Source organism: Nelumbo lutea, chromosome 1 (genome assembly GCF_056320005.1).
Source record: "Nelumbo lutea isolate HS-2025 chromosome 1, American lotus-T2T, whole genome shotgun sequence".
NCBI classification, from domain to species: Eukaryota; Viridiplantae; Streptophyta; class Magnoliopsida; order Proteales; family Nelumbonaceae; genus Nelumbo; species Nelumbo lutea.
The window spans coordinates 61,824,420-61,849,776 of record NC_142684.1 but is presented as its reverse complement, the minus strand read 5'-3'; the positions used below and the strand labels follow the sequence as shown (position 1 = coordinate 61,849,776).

The 25,357-nt window shown below is 42.4% G+C and overlaps 1 protein-coding gene and 1 long non-coding RNA gene across 2 annotated transcripts; one reads left to right on the top strand and one right to left on the bottom strand.

The window, feature by feature from the left end:
* Window positions 1-2,134: 2,134 nt before the first annotated feature.
* On the bottom strand, window positions 2,135-18,784 carry LOC148874849 (uncharacterized). The gene is made up of 2 exons (XR_016104828.1): window positions 18,169-18,784; window positions 2,135-2,590 (listed from the first exon to the last, which is right to left on the bottom strand). It is a non-coding gene; the product is annotated as an uncharacterized LOC148874849 (long non-coding RNA).
* On the top strand, window positions 4,150-7,916 carry LOC148874850 (putative 12-oxophytodienoate reductase 11). The gene is made up of 5 exons (XM_088963793.1): window positions 4,150-4,440; window positions 4,956-5,096; window positions 5,213-5,343; window positions 6,155-6,331; window positions 7,128-7,916. The coding sequence occupies exons 1-5, from the start codon at window positions 4,331-4,333 to the stop codon at window positions 7,718-7,720; spliced, it is 1,152 nt and encodes a 383-aa protein (XP_088819919.1). The 5' UTR covers window positions 4,150-4,330; the 3' UTR covers window positions 7,721-7,916.
* Window positions 18,785-25,357: the final 6,573 nt, after the last annotated feature.

The window sequence follows — 25,357 nt, the reverse complement described above, 5'->3', positions numbered from 1 at the left end:
TAAAATATTGCTATTTAAGTTTTCAAATTTAATTTATTTTACTTATTATATCTTTGCTATAATTCATTGATTAATATTTATTTGAGATTAAACTATCATTTCAAAGTAAACTATTTATTGACTAATTTAACATATTTTTTAGTATTTATTATATTTCCATTATCAATATATTTTCAATAATTGTGTATTTTTGCTATAAAGTTTCAATAATTGTTGGAGATTAAACTATTGTTATTTATTAGATATTAGACTATTAATTTAGCTAAAGTTAGGAGTGTTCACGGGTTAGTTCGGTTTGGTTGTAGAATCTTTGGCCAACCAAATTGACCTGGTCAGGTTGGGGAATTGGTCACCTGAACCCGACTGACCATTAGTGAAAATCAATCAACTCGGATTGCATTGGTTTGGGTCAATTTTTGATTTGGTCGATCGATTCATAAGATTTAAATTTAAATTTTAAAAAATTATAGTGGAATAATTAAAAAATAAATTTAAAATTTAAGTTTATGATTAAAATATTTTAAACTAAGAAATATTGAAAATTTCTCATTTTCCCATATTAAAATATAAAATATTAATATATATCTATGGATAAGTTATTCAATTTTGGTTAATTTAGAAATGAACAAAGCAAAACTAATCCAATTTGGTCAAGTTGGGAAATTGTTGAACCAAAGGCAATCAGAAATACTAGAAAACTAACTAACTCGGGTCGAGTTGGTCGGGTTGGTCTGTTTCACTAATTTGATGAACAACCCTAGATAGCTAAAATTAATTATTCTTATTTTTGTATTATAAAAAATTATTAAAAGTAGTATATAAAATATAAATGATTATTAATTATTTAAAAGTTAAAAAAATAAAACAATTGTATAGTCTTATGTTTTTCTATTGTTTAGGTTTCGCTTAACAAATCCCGTGCATTGCACAGGTTCCCGCCAATATTATATATTATAATAAAGTTCTAGGTAGATTTCAAATATATTACACACTTTTACTCACGATGGGTTTAGGATTTGAGTTAGGGTGGGGTAGACCTATTCATGGGACAGGTCGGGCTGGGTTCAGGCCAAGCTTTGTCTCTGTATTAACAAAACATACTCAGGCCCAAGCCCGAGCCCGGCTCGGCTAGTAGACCTAAGTCTTGAGCCCGAGCTTGAGCCCAAACCTGTAGGCCTAATATCTTGTCCAAGCCCAACTTAGATTGGGTTGGGCCGAGCCGGCCCGTCAGGCCACTTGACCCATGAATAGGTCTAGGGTGGGGTGAACAAATACCATTCCTACCTTGTCCCCTGTCACTAAAATTCTGGGTTTTCCCAAACCCAATCAACAATCAAAAAACCTATTTAGATTGTGGCAGGGCAATTTGAAACCCCGTGTAGATGGATTATAGGTCTACTTGGAATGTGTTTTGTTGGTAGAGATCCAAGTCCCAACTCCTTGTAATACCAGTATTGAAAAACATCTAACCATCAATAACAACACACCAAATGCCGAAGATATATTCCCATGTGGGGCTGGAATGTTTTGTGAGGATGGTATGAGGAGCATTCCATGAGAGTAGATCCAAATTCGAATGTTTACACTTAGGGATGTCAACAGGTCGGGTTAAGCACGTGTTTGCCTCAACCCTAACCCCACCTCCTGTGGCCCACCTTGAAATCGACCCGACCTGACTTTAAAATACATAATTCCCAAAACTATAGGGTCTAACAGGATACTATCCCAACCAGACCTGTAACATTTCAATTGCATGTTTTGAAGAATCAAAACCTTAATCCGTTCCTAAACTCAATATATTTGACCTTAACCCGTTGAAGTTGGATTTACCATTTAACCCGATCCATAGAAATATTTACAGTTTTAGTATTAAATCCAGTCATCTCCCATGAACAATCATTTCAAAAAAAAAGTAAAAATAAATAAACAATTGGAGAAAGAAAGTTCAGCCAAGGTCGGAAAATTTAGGCCCAAAATACAGTTGGGGTAGGTGCCGGGATCGAAATTGATGCCAATTCACGCATAGGCATTGATGTATAGAATGTGGGGTTTTTGATACTTTTCCTTAAACGATTGCTGTTAACCGTCAAAGTCGAAATGAAATCAGCCCCCCACAGCGTCTCACACTTCATCCTTTCGATGACAATACCAAAAATAATGATATTATTATCGGAAAATGTTCCCAATACACTGCACAAAGTGAGATTAAGCTATTTTGTCAACGGAATAATGTGGCGACGCTCCACAAGATGGGGAAAGCCCAATGCCCCCATCACGGGTTGTGCCAAGTACCAACTACATTTTATCAAAAAAAACAAATAACTTCCTTTTTTTTATATTTTTGGCCTCGTGGGTGGCCGCCGCTTCCCACCCTCATCATCAATCTCCAGAACTACAGCGCTTCTCAGTTCTCACAACGACTCATACTCATTTCCATCCAAACTGTTACAAAGTGCCTTTATCGGCAATAGTGTTGATAAACTCACAAGGAACATGGAGGAATGGAATTCGATGCTTGTCCCCACCAAAACGGATTGCATTCCTCCCAATATCCATCAAGCATCCAAGATAAAATTCCAATCCAACGATCCTGCCACACCATGAAAATATCCACTTTTAGAGTTTTCGTGGTTTGAAGTCATGTACTTTATTTAATTGGATGTTTTTTCCAAAAAAATGTTAAAAAAGACTGTAGAAAACTGGGAAAGTGTAGTTTGGAAAAACATAAAATATATATATATATATATATATTTATTTTATTGTATTACGATCAAATTTAAAAGTGCTAATTTGAATAAGTACTTATTTGTATTTGGCACCCAGTTTTTTCAAGTGTTTATTTTAAAAGATAAACACTTATTTCATATTAGGTGTTTAGTAGTCTTTTTCTCCCATAATCACTTACTAATTTCAAAAGACAACTTTAACCATATTTTTAAGAGTGTCAAATGTTTTTCAAACGATAAATCAAACACATTATGTGATAATTCAAATAAAATGAGAATTTTCCAATCAACCGTTCTAATAAATAATGCATCATTAATTCGACCATCAAACACATTTCGCGTTTTATTCTCGCGTGAAAAGACACAGAAAGATGTACAGAAAGGCATGTATCTGCCAAACTAGTTTTGGATTGCTCAGATCTTCATGCAAAATCTCAATGCATCTTTTGACTGTCATAACTATTAGAAGATCTTCCAAAAAGACTTGCTAAATGGGCCCTATGTTTTTGGACATTCTAAGGACATAAGTGGTATTTTAAAATCTAATTAGGAATAATTTAGAACTAAATTTTTGAATAAATGATTATTATAAAAACACTTAAAAAAAGCTAAAATTTTGGACTTCTTCAATAAATACTTAATTTTATAACAAGCATTTATTTCAGCCTGATTTCCCAAACACCAAGAACGGTAATCCAACACCACCTTAAAAAAATCATCATTAAAGCGAAATAAAATTCAGAAACTTGCCACTTGTTTTATCAACTGTAAAGAATCTTTTTTTTTGTTTTTGTTGATAGACATATGGGATAATAGCATATAAGGGCAACTTTAGAGGTTTAATATCAATAAAAATAATATTTTTTTTAAATAAAAAATAGATTAACTTTTTAAAAATAATATCAATAAAGGGAAAAAACACTATTTATCATTTCTTCTTATCATTTGTTTACAGCACCGTCGTCTCCACCCATCTCCGCCTATGCCTCCGACAACATTGCTAGAGGTGGTCGGAGGCAAAGGTGGTGACGGCGGCACTAGTGGTCATTTCTCTGCCCAACGCCGCCACCTCAGCCCACCTCTACCTCTGGCCACCTCTAGCAAAGTTGCTGGCGGCGGGCGGTGGTAATGTGAACAAATGTTAAGAAGAAGATGAACAATATTTTTTCCCTTTATTGATATTATTTTTAAAAAGTTAATCTATTTTTGAATTCTTTTTAAAGATATTACTTTTATTGATATTAAACCCAAAAATTGCCCTTATATGGTATTACCCCTAGATATATCAACCGTAAGATCCACAATTCAGCAAGCAGACAAAGCATACATCTTCCATCTTCAGATCCATGATTTGATTTTGATTCCAAACCAACTGGAGCCTCTGATAATTTGTTGTAGGCAGTAAAAATAGCAAAATTGCAAAAACTAGAGCCGGTCTTGGTTGACTAGGCTCAGGTGAGAGAAAAAATTGCTTCGCAGCCGACACTAATAATTTAGAGTGACGTCATTGGTTCGGTCATTCAATTTACAGGTGCGCTATAAATATCTGAGCTAATGTGCTTTCATGCACCAAAGTTGAATTTCAAAGAAGCCCAGGAAACAAAATGGAAGTAAGCAAGCAGGACAAAGAGCAGAATGGTGAACAGCTGACTGCTGAAACCCCTATCCCCCTTCTCACTCCTTACAAGATGGGCAACTTTAGTCTTTCTCACAGGTTTGTCAGAACAACTTGTTTTGCTTTTTCTTTGGCCTTTTCCTTTTCGATGTTAAAAGCTGAGCTTGAATTTGTCCAAAGCTACTGTATATTTTGCATACACTTAGATACAAAACGAAGGCTGAATTTTTGTCTTCTTGCTTAGAATTTCTGGGCAATCTTGGGTAAATGATGAGAAATAGATGTTTGTGGAGAGGAGAAGGCTTGGACTTTTGAAGTCTATAAGAAGCAAATGAGATCAGTTTGGTTGAAAACTTTGAAATCTGATCTATGGAATTTGAGTGGTTTTGAGTTTTTTTCCTTTCATTATCTGAATTCAAGTAGTCTGTCATTGATGATCTCTGAAAATACTGAATTTGTATTATGATTTATTTCTTCATATGTTTCTATTTTCTAGTTATGAGAAAGTAATTGTCATGAAATAAAAGCTTAATTGACCAGATTATTATTACAACTTCATAGAGATTTGCTGGTTGAGAGTCTTTAGTTCCTTACTTGTACTTTGTGTTTTCCAGAGTAGTTTTGGCACCCTTAACTAGACAAAGATCTTACAACAACGTGCCTCAACCACATGCCATCTTATATTATTCTCAGAGAACAAGCAAAGGAGGACTTCTCATATCTGAAGCCACAGGGGTTTCTGACACTGCTCAAGGGTATATTTGGTGGCTGCAAATTTATCCCTATTTTCTATTTCAAAATTAAAAAGAAACACAGTAGTTTCTTTGAGATTGAAAGCTAAAACTGTATTTTTTTTTTCTCTTTACTTAAGGTACCCAGATACGCCTGGCATTTGGACAAAGGAACAGGTGGACGCCTGGAAACCCATTGTGGATGCTGTTCATGCAAAAGGTGGCATTTTCTTTTGCCAGATTTGGCATGTAGGAAGGGTATCCAACTATGGTATGATTTTATTTTATACCTTAACGTTCTGAGTAGCTTCTTAGGAGTTAGGACCCATTAACATGAGAAGAAGACCCTGTAATATTTTTATACCTTCCAATCAACTTTCATCCCTGTTTTACCGGTAACAATGTCAGAATAATATTAAAGAATTCATAGATGGAGAACAAAACAACTATGGAGAATAATAAAAGAAGACAGTTCCGTGTTCTGTTCAGCACAACACAGTTCATACACCCAATTAGAAATGAGAGCTGCCATGTAAGGAAAGGACCCCAAATATAGTTTTCCCCATCTTTGGCCAAAGTTTCAGCCAGATCAGTAGCTGATATTTTGGTCCAGCAGAACAAGGTGTTCCCTCTGGCAGCTAATGATCTAGCCCCTCTAGGATGCAATTCATATAGAACTGCTGATGTCTTTTTCAAAGAGAATCCTCTTATGACCACTGAGACTCTTGCTTTAAAGGGGTCTAAATATGGGAACATAAATAACGCAAACCTTGTCTTAAATCACCAAATAGCAAGTAATAGACAAATTTATCATATGTTAAGAGTGGCCTGTGCCTTGCGGGTTTCAGAAATAAGGAGAATATCTACATCTTCTGTATATAATGAAAGCGGGTTGCCACATGTAAGGTGACCCACTTTGATCTTTATGTTTACTGTCAATGCTTTCCTATTCTACCATAGTCGACTGGTAATTTTTGCTGAAGCTATGTGTTTTATTGGCCTAATTGATTGCTTTGAAGATTTGAAACTTCAGAGCAATGTTTTGTATTGCCTCAGCTTCTTATACAGATCCTGCTTTATAGGTTTTCAGCCAAATGGACAAGCTCCAATCTCTTCTACAGACAAGCCACTGAAGCCACAAATTCGAAGCAATGGCGTTGACACAGCCGATTTCTCACCACCTCGACGCTTGAAGACCAGTGAAATTCCTGAAATTGTTAATGATTTCAGGGTTGCTGCAAGGAATGCTATGGAAGCTGGTAATTCTTTTATGTTTTTTTTTTCAAAATTCGACACAACTATTTAAGCTTAAGAAATACTAGAAAATTGGATAACCAAGACGCAGGGAAACATTTTACTTTTATGAGAGCAAACTAGATGATATTGGTGGAGAAATGGTGACCAAATTAGAAATTCATATTATCTTTGATTTCCTGTGAAACATTCTGAATATGAACACATCTCCACAAATTGCTGAAATAAATAAAAACTAGATGATAAAAGCAGTGTAAGAATATTCATCCAATATCTTAATCTACACACCCTCCCTCCCCCCCCCCCCCCAAGATAAAATCAAAGTCTTAAACTAGAATCCTAGATTAATGATTTATACCAAAGCATGGATATGTCATGTTATAACAACTTTTTCCTTGAAAATTGTCTACTTTAGCTTTTCTTAAACCTATATGTATCTGTTGCCTTGGCTGTTAGAAGCCGAAAAAAATAAAAGTTACATTTAGCTGTTCTTCCTATTCTCCCCATAAATTCCAATGTGGCCATCATGTTTTGTTCTGTTCACTCATCCAAGATAACAACTAGACTGATAGGTGTATTCTGCTTCTTTTTCTTTTCAAGGTTAGACAAACCCAGAAACTCAGATATGGTAGACAAACTTTCTTTTTCTTTACATTGATTTCTGTCATTCCTGTTATTCGAGTTGAAAGAGACCTCGGACATCCTTTCACCACTAGGACGTCAATTTTTAAAACCTGGACCTATGTCCCAACACAAATCTCCTATACCTTTACTAAATTGATAGTTCTTCTTCAAGTGCAGGTTTTGATGGAGTTGAAATCCATGGTGCTCATGGTTACCTGCTTGACCAATTCATGAAAGACGAAGTCAATGACAGAAACGATCAGTATGGTGGGAGCCTGGAAAACCGTTGTCGCTTCCCTCTAGAAGTGGTTGAGACCATTGTTGATGAGATAGGAGCTGATAAAGTTGGGATTAGGCTATCTCCTTTTGGCAGCCATTCGGATTCAGGGGACTCAGACCCAGATGCTCTGGGCCTTTACATGGCTGAGGCCCTTAACAAATTTGGGATTCTGTACTGCCACGTAGTTGAGCCAAGGATAAAGAACGCTGAACAGAATTGTGAAAGTCCCCATAGTCTTCTACCCATGAGAAAGGTTTTCAATGGTACTTTTATTGCTGCAGGGGCCTACAATAGAGCAGAAGGCAATAAAGCCATCGCAAATAATTATGCAGATCTTATTGCTTATGGTCGTCTGTTCTTGGCCAATCCAGATTTGCCACGGAGGTTTGAGCTTGATGTTCCTCTTAACAAGTATAATAGAGAGACATTCTACATATCCGATCCTGTTCTTGGTTACACCGACTATCCATTTCTAGAATCTACCACTTAGACCTTGAGGATGTATGAGTAAAGGACGCAGGATGATTTATGTCATAATAACTGCCCAATTCCTGAATCCACAGCTTAGCTTTTGAATTGGGCTTCCAAAGAGAATATAGAGATGTATTTGCTATTATTTCTCTTGTTTGGGGATGAAAGCATCAGCAGATTTGATTGAAATAACATGTCATTCAAGGTATTTCACATTTGGGATTGGATTTCCTACACTTCTCCTCAACTTTCTCCTATAATTCCATTCAGTCTGCACAGGTGTCTCCTTACACGTGTGTAAATACTCATTCATATAAGAATACCCGTGATAGGACACCTATCACACACTGAAAGAAAGTGTAGGAGATCAGAGTCTTCAAATTTTAGTTCCCACTTGAAAGTTCATATATGGTTTATCCAATTAATTCTAATCCTAACATTGACAACTATCTAATGACATGTATGTTTTGTTTGGTATCCACTATCCACGTTACCTTGGATCTCCAAGTTCAAACTGCAAAGTGACAGAAACGAACCAAATTGTTTTAAGACTACAACCAACTCAAATACAAACACATATGGACACTCAAATGGGAAGAGAAACTTCCTGATCCATCACAGACTTATTACTAAAAGGGCTATAGCTTTCCCAATAAACCTGAGTTGTTGGTTAGGTAATTGAAAACTTATACAATGATGCCAAAATCAAGTCGAATGGTTAAGTTTTGACATCTTGAACTTGGACTATAAGAAAAGTGACTTGATTATAACCACAGTGTTTGAAATTCCAGGAACAAGATATTATCAATACCCAACCTCCGACCTTTGGATTTGGAAACCTAACCCAAATGGCAAGTTCACTACCAACTCCTACTTCAAGGCTCTAGTTTCAGATGGCCAGGACACCACCTTCCCAGCCAAGAAGGTCTGGAATTCTCATATACCTCCTAGAGTATCCTTTCATTTGGGAGGCCTGTCTAAGGAAACTAAATACTTATGATGTATTACAAGAGAAACTCAGAGGCAGATGTGTCTCTTCTCATGTTTGCTCCCTCAGTCTCAACGATGGTGAGACAACGGAGCATCTTTTTCTGCACTATCCAATAACAAGGAAAATCTGGTGTTCCTTTTTCAATCTAGTGGGATTCAGCTGGGTATTCCCAGAACAAGTCATAGATCTTCTGCGACAATGGCACTGCAAAGACCTTGGAAGTAGGGCCACGATTTATTGGAATATGGTGACCCACGCAGTGATGTGGGGGTCTATTTAGAAAGAAATAAAAGAACCCGTTGCTACTCGGATTAGTCGAGGGCAACAAAGTAATTTATCCCCTAGGCTTTGAAGATGGGCCGAAGGCTTTGAGGATTCATGGATGAAGTGCTGAGGCTGAAGATTGGAAGCCAAGGCTATTTGTATGCCGAGCTTTGAAGAAGCCGAGGGCTGGTAGCTGAAGTGCTGCAAGATAGGGGATGTCAGAGGCATCGGGTGAGAACCCGAGGTAGAGTCTCCGACGGTCAAGTTAGTACGAAGGTACAAGGGGAATTAGGTTCAAACGAGTGCTCCGAGGAGGTTGCTCATAGACGTTGAATTCCCCAAGTGAATACACTAAAGTATTGTAGTGGGATTAGATTCAGGATTCGGTCCCTCACCTGGAGGGGGGTACCCCTATTTATACTTGAGCCGCTTGGAGGTTGGTGGAGATGAACGCCTGAGATGGGAGTCGTACGAGGGCAGTCAACGAGCTCTGTGGGTACGCGTGGGCACTCCACGATAAGCTCCGTACGAGGTGTAAAGGATGGCCCCTGCTGTGGCGAGTCGCGTCCCCGGGTCTGGCGCTTGTGGGCTGAGTTGTGCCACCCCACATCACTTGCCCCCCACTCCCGAGGCTGAGGTGAAGGATACGGCTCTGACTTATGGGAGTAGTGATGGTGAGCGCCAGTGGGTTTGGCGGCCGAGGTGTACCCTGTAGTGGCATTCTCTATCGTGTCTCTGCCAGGTCCGTCTTCATAAGTTTGGCCGAACCTGCGAGTGATTCACTACGCTGCTGCTTTGGGCAAGTGACTGGGGGGTCATACTCTGCACGAGTCTATGCGTTGGGAGAGACAGTGAACCGGTGTGTGCATTCGCAGGATCGGGTTGCATAAAGTGGTGGGTCGCGGTGGGCAGACGTGTTGGTTTGCCCCGAAAATCGTTTCACCTTCCGAGGACGAGTGCTCGGGAGTGCGGTGTGACTGGATCGCAGGTGTGGAGGCGTCTTGCGCCCGTTAGATCTGAGACGACCCAAGCCGTTACTAGCGTGTCATTTCGCCTTCCGAAGCTGAGCGTTGCACAGCACGTTGCGATTGGGTTGTGGAGATGGTGGCTTTCTAGCTGTTGGATCTTGAGACATCTGGGCCATTCATTCTTCTTTAAATAGGGGCCTTGACGGTAGCGTTCTTGTCATTTCCCTCTAAGTGCTTCCGCTTTCGAGTGAACTCAGCTCCCAGACTCTCCAACCTTCGACCCTTCGTTTTCACTTTTCCCTCTACTTCCCTTTAGGTAATCTCAAACGATGTCTTTCTTAGACTCTGGACCTGAGTGCTATGATCTTCCGCATGAGTCAGAGGGGAGCCTTGCTCGAACCCCTTCTCCCCTTTCTCCTTTGAGTCCTTCTGTCTTTGCTCCCCTCCGACAAGAGGTTGAGGTGCTTTGGGAGAGGGTAGCCTCCAAGGGTGCCGAAGGCAGCCATCGAGGCAATGACCCCCCCGTGAAAGCACAACATCCGTGATGCCGAGGGAGGCCGAAGGGTCCTCCCAAGCCGAGGGGGATGAGATCCCAGACCCTATCTCTAGGACAAGGGCCGAGGGTGCTGCCCAGGCTGCAGCTAAGACCGATCTCCTACGCCTAGGGTTTGAAAACTCTCTAGATGGAGATCAGGTCAAGGCTCTGGTGAGGTAGTACTTCATTCCCTTGTCCTATGGTGTAAAGGTGCCCGAGGTGGGCAAATGGCCGTGGACTCTTAAGGAGGGGGAGATCTGCGTTTACCAACATTTTATTCAATTCGGTCTTCGGATTCCCCTTCATCCGTTGATCCCTGAACTGTTGAGGGCGTATGGGATCACCCTTAACCAGCTAGTGCCCAACACCGTTAAGACCATAATGGCGATGCTGGTGGTGGCTCGGCTCCAAGAGGTAGAACTAACGCCAAAGCTTTTCCGAGCGTTGTTTGCGCCGAGGAAGCACACCTCCAAAAATGACATGTATTATCTCCAACCCCATAGGACCAAGCCTATAGATAACCCCTCTTCCGTGCATAACTGGAAGAGTAAATTTTTCTTTTTGTCCTGTCCCGAGGGCTGGTCCTTCAAGTCAGGGTGGGGAAAGGTTCACCAGGCTGCAGAGAAGAGTGTCCCCCTGCTCACGAGTGAGGAGAAGGATGATCCCGCACGGTTGCTCAACCTAGGGAGAGTCCGAGCCCAGCCTTTGGTGGAGGAGGAGGTCCCACTAGTCTTTGCGGGGCTCAGCCCTGCTCCCCTTGGTAGGAGAGGCCTTGTAGTCCCTTGACACGTTCCCTCGTCCTCTACTTTGCATTGCATTACTAACAACTTCATTTTGCTTGTAGAGGTGTCGATGAATGCTAGGAAGACTGTGATTGATCGTGCTCGAGCGATGCAGAAAGAGTAGGCGAAGATGCCTCATAGGCCTTCCGAGGGCATGTCAGCGCCAAAGGAGAAGGTCCTTGTCCCTGTAAAGGGGGAGTCCTCTTGCCAGGCCCCCACCAAGGGGGCAGCTTCACAGGTCCCTGCCAAAGGGACAACTCCAGCAGCTCCCATGAAGGGAGCAACTTCACAGGTCCCCACTAAGGGGAAGAGGCCTGTCGAGGAGGGCCAACCGAGGCGGGAGTAGCAGGTGCCACCGAAGCCTTCCGATGGATCGAGGAAGACTGCTCAGGAGGCCAAGGCGGGGTAGAGGAGGACAGTCGAGGAGGTCGTGGGGGATCAGCCGCCATAGAAAGTGGCCCACACCAGGAACTCAGCGGGGGATGCTCCGAGGGGGTCCCATAAAGAACGAATGGGGCTGTTTTTTACCCCCACACCCCTGGAGGAGCTCGCCAAGCAGTTCAACCAGATCTTCCGTCCCCAGTGGAACATCCACGAAGGGGGTCGGTTAGGCCCTAGTGAGCAGAGCCCCTCTCTTGAGGGATCGCTTTCAGATGCTGGGGAGCGCTCCCGAGAAGGTCTACACCCAGGATTTGGGAAGGTTGTCTGGGGTAACATTTGTCCCTTTTTCTTCATGGTTACTTACTTTTTTTTAGAATATTGACTATTCCTTCGCTGCAGGTCTGCCTCCACTTTGTTGGCCTTGGGGATTGGCTGAAGCTAACCTTGACCCAAATGGATAGGCTGGAGAAGAGAAGGAGAAACTCCAACAAGCTACTGTTGCCGCCAAAGAGAAGTACCACAAGTTCCAACAGAGCCTCATTGACGATCAAAAGTTTTGGATGGAGGCTCAGGCGCAGCTGAAGGAGGCGCAGGAGAGCCTTTCCAAGGAGCAGATGGAGAGAGCCCCATCGGAAGCCTTCTCTTCGAGGCTGAACGGCGCCTCAACCAGGCCGAGGGTGACGCTATCGAGGTGAAGAAACAAATTGTCGGGGCAGAGAGGAGGGCTGAGGATGCAACGAAGCGAGCTGCAGAGGCCGAACAGAGAGCTACAAGCACTGAGAAGAGGGGCCAAGAATCAGAGAAGTGGGTCGAGGAGATGGTCGACTTCGTGTCCAGGGCTTACTTGGATGGCATTGAGGATACCAAGAAGGCCCTTAAGGAGACACTACCTGACTTTGATGTTGAGGCCCTCAAGGTTATCCCTGACTCTCCTAAGGAGGCTAGCCAAGTCCCTTCTTCAGCTGGCGGCAAAGCTCAGTGATGCTGGCCCCCTTTTCCTTTTCTTTGCTTTTGAGGCCATGAAAAAATTATTTGTAATCATAAAGATTCATACTACGAAATGGAAAGATGAAGTGTTTTTTTGTCTCCTTTTGTTTTGTGCAATGTGCTCTCTTCTTCTTTGTTTTCTTTTCTTTTTTTTTTTTACCAAGGGGTCCCTGCCCCTTCCAATGACGAGATCATAGGGCACACACTAAAGGTAGTTCACGTTGGCTCGCTACTAGCATGCCTTAGGTCATTAGGAAGGAGGAGTTGAGGCAGGGCCGTGTAGCCGAAGTGCAACTCTCCTGGCCTAATTCCTTCTAAGTGCTCACTTAGGCAAGGCCGAAGTGGCCTATTGGGGTTTATGGAAGAGGCCGAGACGAGTCGAAGATCGCCTGGCTACATTCCTCCCAAAGTTGCTAAGGCGAGGCTGAGGTGGCTTGCCGAAGTGTAGGGGAGGGGCCGAAGCCTGTTGGGCTCTTCTCTGAGTGACTACTTTGGCAAGGCCGTGGTGACGCTCCGAGGAGGTCTAGGCCCCAGGCCGAGGTGGGCCTCTGAGTTAGTCAGGGCCACCGCCTTTGGTTAAGTTGCACAAAGTGTTTAAGACCAAGAGGCCACTGGTCGTCGAGGCGACAGTGAGGCACGAGGCCTCAGCCATCTTGGGGTAGTCCTGGTGAGGTGTTAGAGTGTTCGTTATTAGTGATATGCCCTAGTGTCGGTCCGGTATGAGTGCAAGGTCCTCAGAGGAGGCTATGCGTCTCGGTTGGTCGCGATGCTGAGGGGCCTTAACAACTTAGTAAGAACGCACACTAGATTTTTAGCCAAAGAGGAGCTTTGCTTCATTCATTCACTAGTTCATCAACATTTACATTCATTTGTAGTACATCTGGAGGTTATCCAAGTTCCACGGCCGAGGGACGGGTCTTCCATCTAAATTCTCCAATTGAAATGTGTCGGGGCCGAGCACTTGCTTAATCCGGTAGGGGCCTTCCTAGTTGGGACCCAGCTTTCCCACTCCAGGTTCGGGGACCATGACCTTCCTGAGGACAAGGTCTCCCTCTCTATAGTGCCTTTCTTTCACCCTAGAGTTATAGTAACGGGCCAATTGCTGTTGATAGGCAGCCACCCTAATCTATACTTGTTCTCGGGCTTCTTCCATCAGATCTAAGTTTGCTCTGAGTGCCTGGTCATTCTTGGCCTCATTATACGCTTCGATCCACAGTATTGGTTGGTCGATCTCTGATGGAATCATTGCTTTCGTACCGTAGGTCAGGCCGAACGGAGTCTCTCCCGTGACTGTTCGAGGTGCGGTTCGGTATGCCCAGAGAACACTATGCAGTTCGTTAGCCCACAGGACTTTTGGCTCTATCCAACCTGGTCTTTAGTCCATCCAGGATGGTTCTATTCGTAACCCCTCAGCTAGGCCGTTTGTCTGGGGGTGGCCTACCGAGGTGTACTATTGTCTGATGCCGAGAGAGGTGCACCATTCTCAGAATTTGGCGTCATCAAACTATTTTCCGTTGTCCGTGACCAGCATGTGGGGGAGGCCGAAGCGACAAATAATGTTCTTCCAAAAGAAGTTCTGAATTGTCCACGCTGTGATAGTGGCAAGGGGTTCGACCTCCACCCACTTGGTGAAGTAATCTATAGCAACGATGAGGTACTTCCTGCCCTCTATTGCTTGAGGGAAGGGGCCGAGGAGGTCCAACCCCCACTTGGCAAAGGGCCAGGGGCTGCTGAGGGCTGAGAGGGTGGTGGCTGGTTGATGGCAGAGGTTTGTATGTCTCTGGCACTGGTCGCACTTCCGCACCAGCTCGGCAACATCCTTGTGAAGGGTCAGCTAGAAGTACCCTTGCCTTAATGTTTTCTGGGCTAGAGCTTGGCCACCGAGGTAGTTGCCGCAAATGCATTCATAAATTTCCCGGAGTACATACTCGGCCTCCTCTTGGCAGAGGCATCGGAGGTAAGGCAAGGTGAAGGGTCTTCTGTACAATTTGCCCTCCAGTAGGGTGTAGTGTACTACTGCCTGACGTCGGAGTCTTCTGGCTCCATTCCTGTCGTCAGGCAACCTTCTCGTCAGTAGGAAGTCGATGATGGGGTCCATCCAATATGGTTTGGCCTCTATGGGGAGGATTTGGATGTCCTTTATAGAGGGCCGAGGTAACCTTTCCACACACACAGTGTGGCCGAGAGCTGCATCCAAGGGGCTTGCCAATTTGGAGAGGGTGTCGGCTCAGGTGTTCTCGGATCGCAAGACTTGCTGTAGGGAGAAACGCCGGAAGTGGCGGACTAATTCTTGAACCTTGGCGAGGTACTTAGCCATGCTCTATTCTTTGGCCTTGTAATCACTGTTGACTTGATTCACCACCAACTGTGAGTCACTGAAGACTTCAATGTGATCAGAGCCAAGGTCTCTGGCGAGCTGTAACCCTGCCAAGAGGGCTTTGTACTCGGCTTTGTTGTTGGATGCAGGTAATCCAATGGCTGGGAAGCCACCGCCTCCACAACCCAATTGCAACACGTTGCGCAACGCTCAGCCTCAGAAGGCGAAACGATGCGCTAGTAATGGCTTAGATCGTCTCAGATCTAACGGGCACGAGGCACCTCCGCACTTGTGATCTAGTCACACCGCACCCCCGAGCAATCGTCCACGGAAGGTGAAAAGACGCTTAGGGCGAACCAGCATGTCCGCCCACTGCGGCCCACTGGTTTATGCAACCCAATCCTATGAACGCGCACACCGGTTCAACCAAAAATCCGTTCCCCGCATGGGGTGCTCTCCCCCAACGCATAGACCCATGCGGAGTACGGCCCCCCAATCACCTGACCGAAGCAGCAGCATAGCGAATCACTCACAGCTTTGGCCCAACTTATGAAAATGGACCAGGCAAAGACGCAAAAGAGAACGCCACTACAAGGTACACCTTGGCCGCCGAACCCACTGGCACTCACCATCACTACTCCCATCAGCCGAAGCCATATCCTTCATCTCGACCTCGGGAGTGGGGGGCAAGTGATGTAGGGTGGCCCGATCCAGCCCATTCTAGGCTGGGAGGCCCAACCCACAAGCGTCAGACCTGGGGACACAACTCGCCACAGCAGGGGCCACCCTACACACCTCGTATGGAGCCTATCGCGGAGTGCCCACGCATACCCATAGAACTTGCTGACTGCCCTCATATAGTTCCCATCACAGGCGTTCATCTCCACCAACCTCCAGACAGCTCAAGTATAAATAGGGGGTACCCCCCTCCAGGTGAAGGACCAAATCCTGAATCTAATCCCACTACAATACTTAAGTGTATTCACTTAGGGAATTCAGCGTCTACGAGAAACCTCCTTGGAGCCCTCGTCTGAACCTAATTCCCCTCCTCATACCCTCGTACTAACTTGACCATTGAAGACTCTGCCTCGGGTTCTCACCCGAGGCCTCTGACATCCTCTGTCTTACAACACTTCAGCTACCAGCCCCCAGCTTCTTCAGATCTCGGCATATGAATAGCTTTGGCCTCCAATCTTTGGCCTCAACACTTCGTCCCCGAATCCTCGAAGCCTTCGGCCCATCTTCAAAGCCTTTACTTTGTTGCCCTTGGCCAATCCGAGTAGCAACAAAACCTTTGAAAACAAAGCCAAGAATACTTTGTTGCTCTCACATTACATTCCTTTGCAATAGTTGTGCTCTAAATTTTGAAGTCTTTAAAGGTATCTCATTAAATGGCCTTCAGATAAACCTAGAAGGAGTCCTCTACACTTTCCATGGAATTGGCTTCATTCAAACATTTTGTCCTAGGGAGGAAGAAACCTAGAAGAAGTCCTCTACACTTCCCATGGAATTGGCTTCATTCAAACATTTTGTCCTAGGGAGGAGAACCAATTAACTCTAAGCTTTGATGGTAGTGAGCAAGGATCCACAAGTCAAGCAGGAGTCAGAGGAGTAATCCGTAGGAGTGGGGGAAAGCATCTTTTGGGCTTTCAGTGGTCCGATTGGGATAGCTGATGCCACCAAGGCAGAGATCTTAGCTGCCCTCACAGGTCTCTGTTACGTCAAAACGTTAGGCCTTTCCTCTTTATCAATTGAGGGTGATTCAGCTAATACAATAAATTGGTTAAGACAGAGGACTGGTGGTCCTTGGAGGCTTGCTCATCCTGTTGACTGAGGCCAGAGATATTCTAAATACCTTGAATGCGAAGATGGTTTGGATTCCTAGGGAATTAAACACTGTAGCTGACAGCTTAGCCCAATCTGGAGCCCATAGAGCTAATATGTTTTCTGATGTTTCTCTGCCTGTGTAATTCTGTTTCTGCCTTCCAAGGCCTTGTACTCCGTTAACTTATCTCAATTAACTCTTAATAAAATCTGATAACCTTTCTCAAAACTAAGCTCCAAAATGTGGACCTCCTTCTTCTTCTTGTATCTTTAATGGATGAGAAAATCTACATAGCAGAAGTACAAGTGCAGTAGGTTGGACGCACCTACCTATCAAGTTTCCAGTAACCAACAACACAACCAAACTATAACATGAAAGCTGCATGTTGAGCAAACTAAAAGGCCATTATCCAAGGTTGGCCTCAGCTATCAGGGGTCTTGAGAGGGGTCCCAGCTATCTGGGATACCAGCAGAAATCTGTTGTTACCAAAGGATTTAGTGCCACTCTCTTCAGCTCATGGTCATGAATGGTTTCAGTAAGAAAGGGAAGGCCTTATGGAAATTATCTCCTTCAGCAATCTATTAATCTCTATGGACAGAATGCAATTGCAGAAATTTTAAAGGGAAGAAATTGGATAATGGTGCTCTGGTTGCTAAAATAGAAAGGCCTCTTATTTTCTGGGAATTGCAATGACAAAGAATTCTCTTGAGCATCCTACAATCAGATCAGAAATCATTAGCATAATATTTTGTGGGATAAAGACTTTATAGTATAATTCTTTTTTGTATAGCTCTACACATCCTATATAGTGAGTTTACATTAGGCTCAGTTTGGAAGCAGTACAAATGCAAATATGTACAGCATAAATACATACAAAATAATACAAAATATAAAGTTTTACACTCTACATATTTGCATTTGTACTCCTTCCAAACTCAGCCTTAGGGAAAAGTACTCTACAGCTCACTGCAGAATTCTGAATTACAGCCCCCCATAGTCTACTAGTAGCCCCCCCCCCCCTATAAACCGCATCCTGCCTGTAGATTTGGCATCAATCCACGGTCAAGATTCATCCCCTGTTCCGTGGGGCTAAAAATTTCTGAGCTGGGTTGATGAGTCATTCTCCCTATCTAATTATCTTTCATTTTTTCCAAAAAATCAATGGATGCAGGAACAATAGGTGCAAGAATAGGTGGGGGTATTGAATTCATTTCTCCCTCACAAGTCACAACCAATCTCCCCCCGAAGAAATGTTTAAGTAAAGAAAACACAACCAATTAAAAATGACATTTGCAATAAAGAATTTATTTTATTAGAGACAATATCATAAACACAAGGGCAAATTTCTTGAAGTATCCCTATGGTTTAGAAAATTGACCAACTCTACCCTTACTATTTACATATTATCTTAAAGCACCTTAAGTTCTCTGACAATTGACTGAAGGACCATGAAGATGCAGAGATGGACAGCTGATGCTTGGCACTCCAAACCTGCATACAAAGAGAAAAGTGTAGCTGCCACATAATATGGGATCCGAGACACCAACCTCTCAAACAAAATGTAAGAGAGAACTGCTGAATCTGATTAGAGCCGGAGCTGAGAGGATCTTTTCCGTTCACACTAAAGAGCTTATCTCATGTATATGAAGCACTTTAGAGTGATCCCTTATATAGTCTGCTTCTCCAACTTAAGTCCCCTGTTATTAGGAACAAACAGTAACCAAAATAACCAATTGAGATAAATGCTCCTCAACAGTAAAATTCATGTTCCATCAGATTTGAGACAAGTGTCTCATGTTGACCAAGCATCTAACCACTTGGTCATCTAGTCTACACTGGGTCAAATGGATATCCATTGACCCAGTAAATGCTGGAATTAGGATCCATAATAATCCAACAATATTGGTATCTCTATGCATAAAACATTTTCAAGTAAACAATCAAATAAATTTCGTTTTATAGAAAATAAATAAATAGGCAATAATTTGAGATAAACAAGTGAATGATTGTGTGTGAAAATATTGCATAGAGATAACCATAAAATAATCATCTTCCATCAACATGTGGCTTGTCACATGGCCATTGGATGTTCCAACATGTTGAGGATCAAAACTAGGGCCTATGGCCACTCTACCAACATTGACTAATTCCTCTCATGCCTTTAGGATTCTGTCGAAATCCGCTCACACGCCACACCATATAGACTTATATTTTGAAAAAAAACGATGGTAATATCCTTTCCATTAGTTGCTTGTCTTTGATGGGTAATGGTTGTGGGAAGCTGGGTGTCTGTTTCTCTGGTGCCGGAGGAATTCGCCACCGTCAAAACATAGCTCCCGTTGTATCAGAGCCGAGGTCACTCCTGTTACGTTCGTCCCGATCCATCTCGTCTCTCCTCTTCCAAGGTTCACTCTGAGGAGACCACCACGTTTCGCTCAGTCTCCGGTGATTCTGTAAGTTCCAAAACATCTACTCTACCTACTGCTTTTGTTGAATATTGATCGAGTTATCGCTTTTGAGAGTTGTACCTCCTTTACTTCCATTCCCCTGCAACCCGTTCCCTAATACTAGATCGTGGATTGCAACATGCGAGGCGATCCTAAGCAGAGATCGACGGCCTACATGGTATCTACTTTGTGGTCCCTTAGTGATGGAGCTCTGCTTCGCAGAGTACGCCTACTCGGTAAAATTGGTGAGCTGCAGAAAACCTATTGGAAAGTTTGCAGAGTAGCGCCGACCCTGAGGTTCTATGGAGGTTGTACCGCAATCGGGCGCACAATTTAGCAGACACTATCATATTGTTACTTCCTCCTCCGTCTTCGTCTGCGGACTACCGGTGCAAGATCACTATTGTTACCGAACCCGGCAACAATAACTAAAGCGAACCTGATGGTTTACGAATGTTCGAGTCACTGGACGCTACCATGCAAACATTGTTGTTCGGTTGGTCCTTGGTGGCCTTGAGGATCGATCACGAGATTAGCAGCCATGAACCCAAGCTTAAAACAGAGCAATACCTCATATAGCATCTAGCTATTTACTGGCATTGTGCTCGTTCTACGCATAATATTCTACGACTTAAACTAAGAATGGCAAAACATTCAAGTCATAGATGGAATGTAAATGTAGAAAAATTACTTGTTCCTGTTTCCATCGATGATCAGGAGAGAAGGCGGTGAGCTTTAGCGCATTGTCCGATGGTGAAACATTCATTTAGGAGCCTGTGATAGTCAAGTGCGCCCTTGCACCAGTAGTCCACAAACGAAGGATGAGTTGCGGAGCCTCCATTTAGGTCCCAACGAAAGAGTTGCAGAGAGGCTTGCAATGTGTTTCTCGGTAGTCGTGCTTCCCGTCCTTGATGGCGAGGATAGCGTTAGAAGCTGTTGTTTTGGCGAATGAAGAACTTGTGAGGCTCCGACAGGAGGTTGCATCACTACAGAACGCGTCAGCTTATGCCGGAGATGAGGACAACGATAACAATGGAGGTTGGAGAACGTGAGTTTCATTGGCTTTGTCGAGTTGGGCTTCAGCAACGATAATGATGCGTCAGCTTTGCCGGGTTGGAGAATGAGAATTTCATTGGCTTTGGCTATGGCACTGTTTGTGCAGCCGAACCTCCTTTTGCTTGATGAACGTACCAACCATCTTGACCTCCGGACTGTTCTATGGTTGGAGGAATACTTGTGCCGGTGGAAGAAGACTCGTACCGTGGAAATTTTGATGATTTTGAAAGTGATTATGAACAACGTCGCAACAAAAGTGTTGCCCGTTGCAAAGTTGCACAGAGGCTTGCAACGGAAGAGCTCTCCCTCCTCTTACTAGCTCCCAATGCAAGAGTTGCAGAGAGGCTTCTAATGTGCTTCTTACCAAAACACTTCGTTTTAGTTTCGCAATCACAGTTATTATGCTGTATTAGTACATTTTTTTAGCTCTTTTCATCGGAACGGGATCTGCTCCTCACAATTGGGCGCCTCACATGCACATCCACCATGCATTGGGAACATCTCCCGTGAATAATAACTTAGAAGTACGGGAGATGTTCCCAACGCATGGTAGGATGTGCCTATGAGGCGCCCAAGTGTGAGGAGTAGATCCCATTCCGATGAAAAGAGCAAGATCCGGTCTCCTTTTCATTCGATACTTCACTTTCGTATCAACTGAGAGGGATCAAATCAACCTAGAAACTAGTGGGTTTATCATTTACACATGATGACGATGATAATGATGATAGCCGGAGCCACAATCCATTTCATCTTCCTGAAATTTTTCATCAGTTGGCTTTTAATTTAAAATTTTGAGGAATAGTGAAGGGTAAATTCAATATTTTACTTCTTTCCTTTAGTGTTTAACAGAAATGTCAATTGTCAGAAAACTTAGGGATACTTTAAGACAATATATATACAGTAAGGGTAGTGTTAGTCAATTTTCTAAACCATAGAGATATTTTAAGAAATTTTCCCTAAACACAATATCCAAGAAACATATACCAGATATCCCCTAGGATCATGTTTAAAACAACCTAGACCAAGAACATGTGCAAAACAAATATAACCAAATACTTTTTGAGGAAGAGAAAATTGAGACACTCAGGACAAAGAAGATGTAGAATCTAAAATTTAAAAACATGGGAGGGTATTAGGTTAATTTTTTGAGAGAAGGTAAACTTGTATTAATTTGTCAAAAAAGAGGAAGACCCCCATACAGTAAGGTGTTGTATAGGTACAGGCATCAAAATATGATAAGAAGAAAAGCTATGCAGAAAAGTTAGCCCAAGAAAAGACTTCTGCAGAAATGATCCAACAAATCTCATCTAGGTAAATAAGATAAAGTTATGGAAAGCAGTGATTTTAAACCATTTCCAACCCATCACCCAGAGATATAAATAATTTGGTTCAATCTTAAACCCATCAAATTCCACTATAAACACTAAATTCCAAAAACCCATTGGCACAATGAGAGAGACACAATCTGAGTGATTAAACCATTAAATTGTTTGAATTGTTTACTGGGTGATAGTTACAATTGTGACCTATAACTTGATTTTTTTAATTGAATTTTTAGTTGTGACTTGTAAAACCAGAAAAAGTGAGTCAACCAACCAAGAAAGTTGGAGGTAGGGGTAGGAGGTGTAACAACCAAGAAAGTGGGCATAACAACCAATTACGAAGGGGGGGAGGTGGACTGATTGACAAAACGGAGGTAGGGGTTAGGGAGTGTAACAATCAAGAAAATGGAGGTAAAATAAAAATAAAAGAAAAGGAGAGAGAGAGAGAGAGAGTTTCAATTCCAGGACCAGGATCATCATCAACATGAAATTGTTAACTCTCATTAATTATCACCAGTGATGTAGGATTTTGGAATACAGCATGGTATATAACTATTAGTAAACTATAAGATCATACATATAAAGATTCCAATCTAGTGCTTCTAAAGTCTTTAGGACCAAACTGTTCAACTTGAATGGTTAAACTGTCAAACCATCACCTGAAGGAGAAAATTTGGGATACAACATGGTATATAACTATTAGTAAACTATTACATCATACATATAAAGATCCCAATCTAGTGCTTTTAAAGTCTTTAAGGGCCAAACCGTTCGACTCAGATGGTTGAACCGTCAAATCGTCACCCAAAGTAGAAAATTGATAAAACATGGTATAAAGATCTCCAAGTCAGTTTTTAAAACTGAAACATTCACGGTAAGAACTACACTTGACCATAACAATTTTGGAAATGCATACTGATGAGGAGGGTTCAGGTAACCTTTAACAAATGTCTATTCTTACACTCAACAACATCATTCTATTGTGGGGTACAGACATAAGAAACTCAATGAATTATGCCAAGGTCGGTAAAATAAGAGGTCGATGAAGAATCAATTGACTCCCTCCCATTATCAAATCTAAAACACTTGATATTTGTATCAAATTGGATAAGAACCATTCAGTGAAACTTCTTAACAAATAACAATGGTAAGGACTTCATCATAGCTTTTCTTGAGATAAACCCATATACATCTAGGATAGTCATCCACAAAAGTAATAAAGTACCAAAAATCCAAATAAAAATGTCATTCTCACGGGATCCACACATCGCTATGCAGTATGTACAAGTTGAAAAATAACTCAACTTTTTATTCTCAGTTAAAGAATATGTGATTCTACAATATTTGGACAACTAACAAGTTTCATACAACAATTCAAACAACTGAACTAACTCAAACCATGAAGGAAAAAATAACCTCAATGATTTAAAGGACAAATGAACCAAGCATCTATGCCATGAACGAATACACTTTTTTTATACTTAGACCAAACACAGGCTGACCCAACTTAGACATATTAGATGTAGACATAGAAGTAGAGATCACATGCTTCACAAGTCACAACCATGTCCCATCACCCTCTTCATGGTCAAGTCCTGAAATATACAATGAGAAGGACCAAAAAAAAAAAAAAAGGTCACTGAGCAATTCAATCAAATGGTGATAGGTTTGTGGGAAAATTGGGAACATGTTTGATATATATATATATATATATATATATATATATAGTTCCTTTCTAAAAACAATGGAAAGGGAACCATCAACCATCAACAGTTACTACTTTATCATGTCCTAAGAAAATTGAATAAGAAAGTCAGATGGAATTACCTGTTGTATAATCTGATCCCCATAATCAATGATCCAAGGGTTGGGAGACTCAAAGGAAGTAGCATGATGAGCAGAATGAATACCTGACTGAGCAAACAAGATAGTAGGAGACACAATTGCACCATATCACTATATGAAGATGATGGAGTAGTGGAGACACATTGAGTAGATTTATAAGAGACCTCTTCCTTACTAGCAGTTATCCTTTGCTAACCATTTAAACTGCCTGAAGTCATTCCTCAAGCGCCATGTCACTCCTTCCCCTTTCTTCAGCCATTTCACAATAGTTCTCGAATCACCCTCAATGACTAAGTTACGATGCCCAACTCCTGGGCCTGCTGAACAGGGTAATTTGGCAAGAGCAGAACTGTTAACTGCAGCATATGGGGTGGCAAAGGAGTTGGGCATTGATAACCTAGTCATTGAGGGTGATTCGAGAACTGTTATGAACTGAAGAAAGGGGAAAGGGTGACATGGCACATGAGGAATGACTTCAGGCAGTTCAAATGGTTAGCAAAGGACAACTGCTAGTAAGGAAGAGGTCTCCTGTAAAGATGAACCTAGAAGATGAACCAACAATAACAACCCAGGCCCTAAAAAAGTCTTCAACCTTAAAGTCTAAAAACAGTTTCGAACTTTTTTCCCATTGTGCCACTCTTAAGTTTATCATTTCCACCAGGGCTTCCTTACTCCTTTCTCTTTCTCAAAATATTCTTGAATTTCTTTCCTCCCAAACTGTCCATAGTACTGCTGCTCTTGTACATCTCCCCACGATCCTGCCCCTCCTTTTAATACAGCTAAAAACAAAAGGGCTAAACAATCCTTCCAACTTGTCAAGATGAGACCAAAAGCATCCAAAGAGGGAAGAAAGCCAATTCCAAATAAAGCTAGCAAGAAGGCAAGAGATTAGGAGATGAAAGGCAGTTTCGCCACTTAACTTGCACATAACGCACCAGTTCGGGGACAAATACCAAGTTGGTCTTTTTCTTTAAAGCAAGTCACAGGTATTAATACAGCTATGAAACACATCCCAACAAAAAGCACCGATTTTCGAGGGAATGGGAAAGAACCCAACTTCCTTAACTAGGAAAGAAGGAGAGGATGAAGTGGCAAACAAAGAATTGAAGAAAGATTTACAAGAGAACAGACTATCAATGTTTAGGCCCCAAACCCTGGAATCCATACCCCTTTCATCCAAACAACTGAATTCAACAAGCCAAGCAACTCAGACACACTAGGAAGTTCAGCTTCTCTAAGGTTCCTGTTAAAGCCAAAGTTCCAATTCAACCCAGAAGGAAGAAGTTGTTGGGTCAAGAAATCAGATATAGGTCTACCCTTAAAAACTGGAAAGGTCACAAAGAGCAGGAAATCTCTCACCCAAAGGGACATCCTCCCAAAACCTAATTTTTTGATCCAAAGCCACCAAGTCATACCTAACATGATTTAGAAAGGTAGGAAGAATTTCATGGATGACCTTCCAAGGGGAAAGCCAAGGTAGTTGTACAAAGACAACCAGCATCCCATCCATTGCTAGATATGTCGTGAATGCTTGCAACATTCTTCAGCTTGACACTACCAATTCCCAACTCCTTTCTGCCTTTGATTTCACCACTTTGTCCCATCTAACCAAGTGATCCTTCTTTTCCTCCGGCTCCCAGAGAAAGTCCCTCATGATTTTTTCAATTTTCCTCACTATCTCTTGGGGCATCCTAAACACTGACATGTAGTACACTGGAAGGTTTGCAAGGGTGGACTTAATAAGAGTTAATCTCCCCTCCCCCCATTGAAATATAGTTCCTTTTCCATCCAGCCAGCCACTTCTTAATCCTCTCCACCACAAGGTCCAGAAACTAATTGATCTAAGGTTGTCACCTAGGGCCTAAATATCTCAGAGGCCACTCTCCCATCTCACACCCTAAAGTGCTTGCCATGTCCCTTAAATCATCTTCTTCCA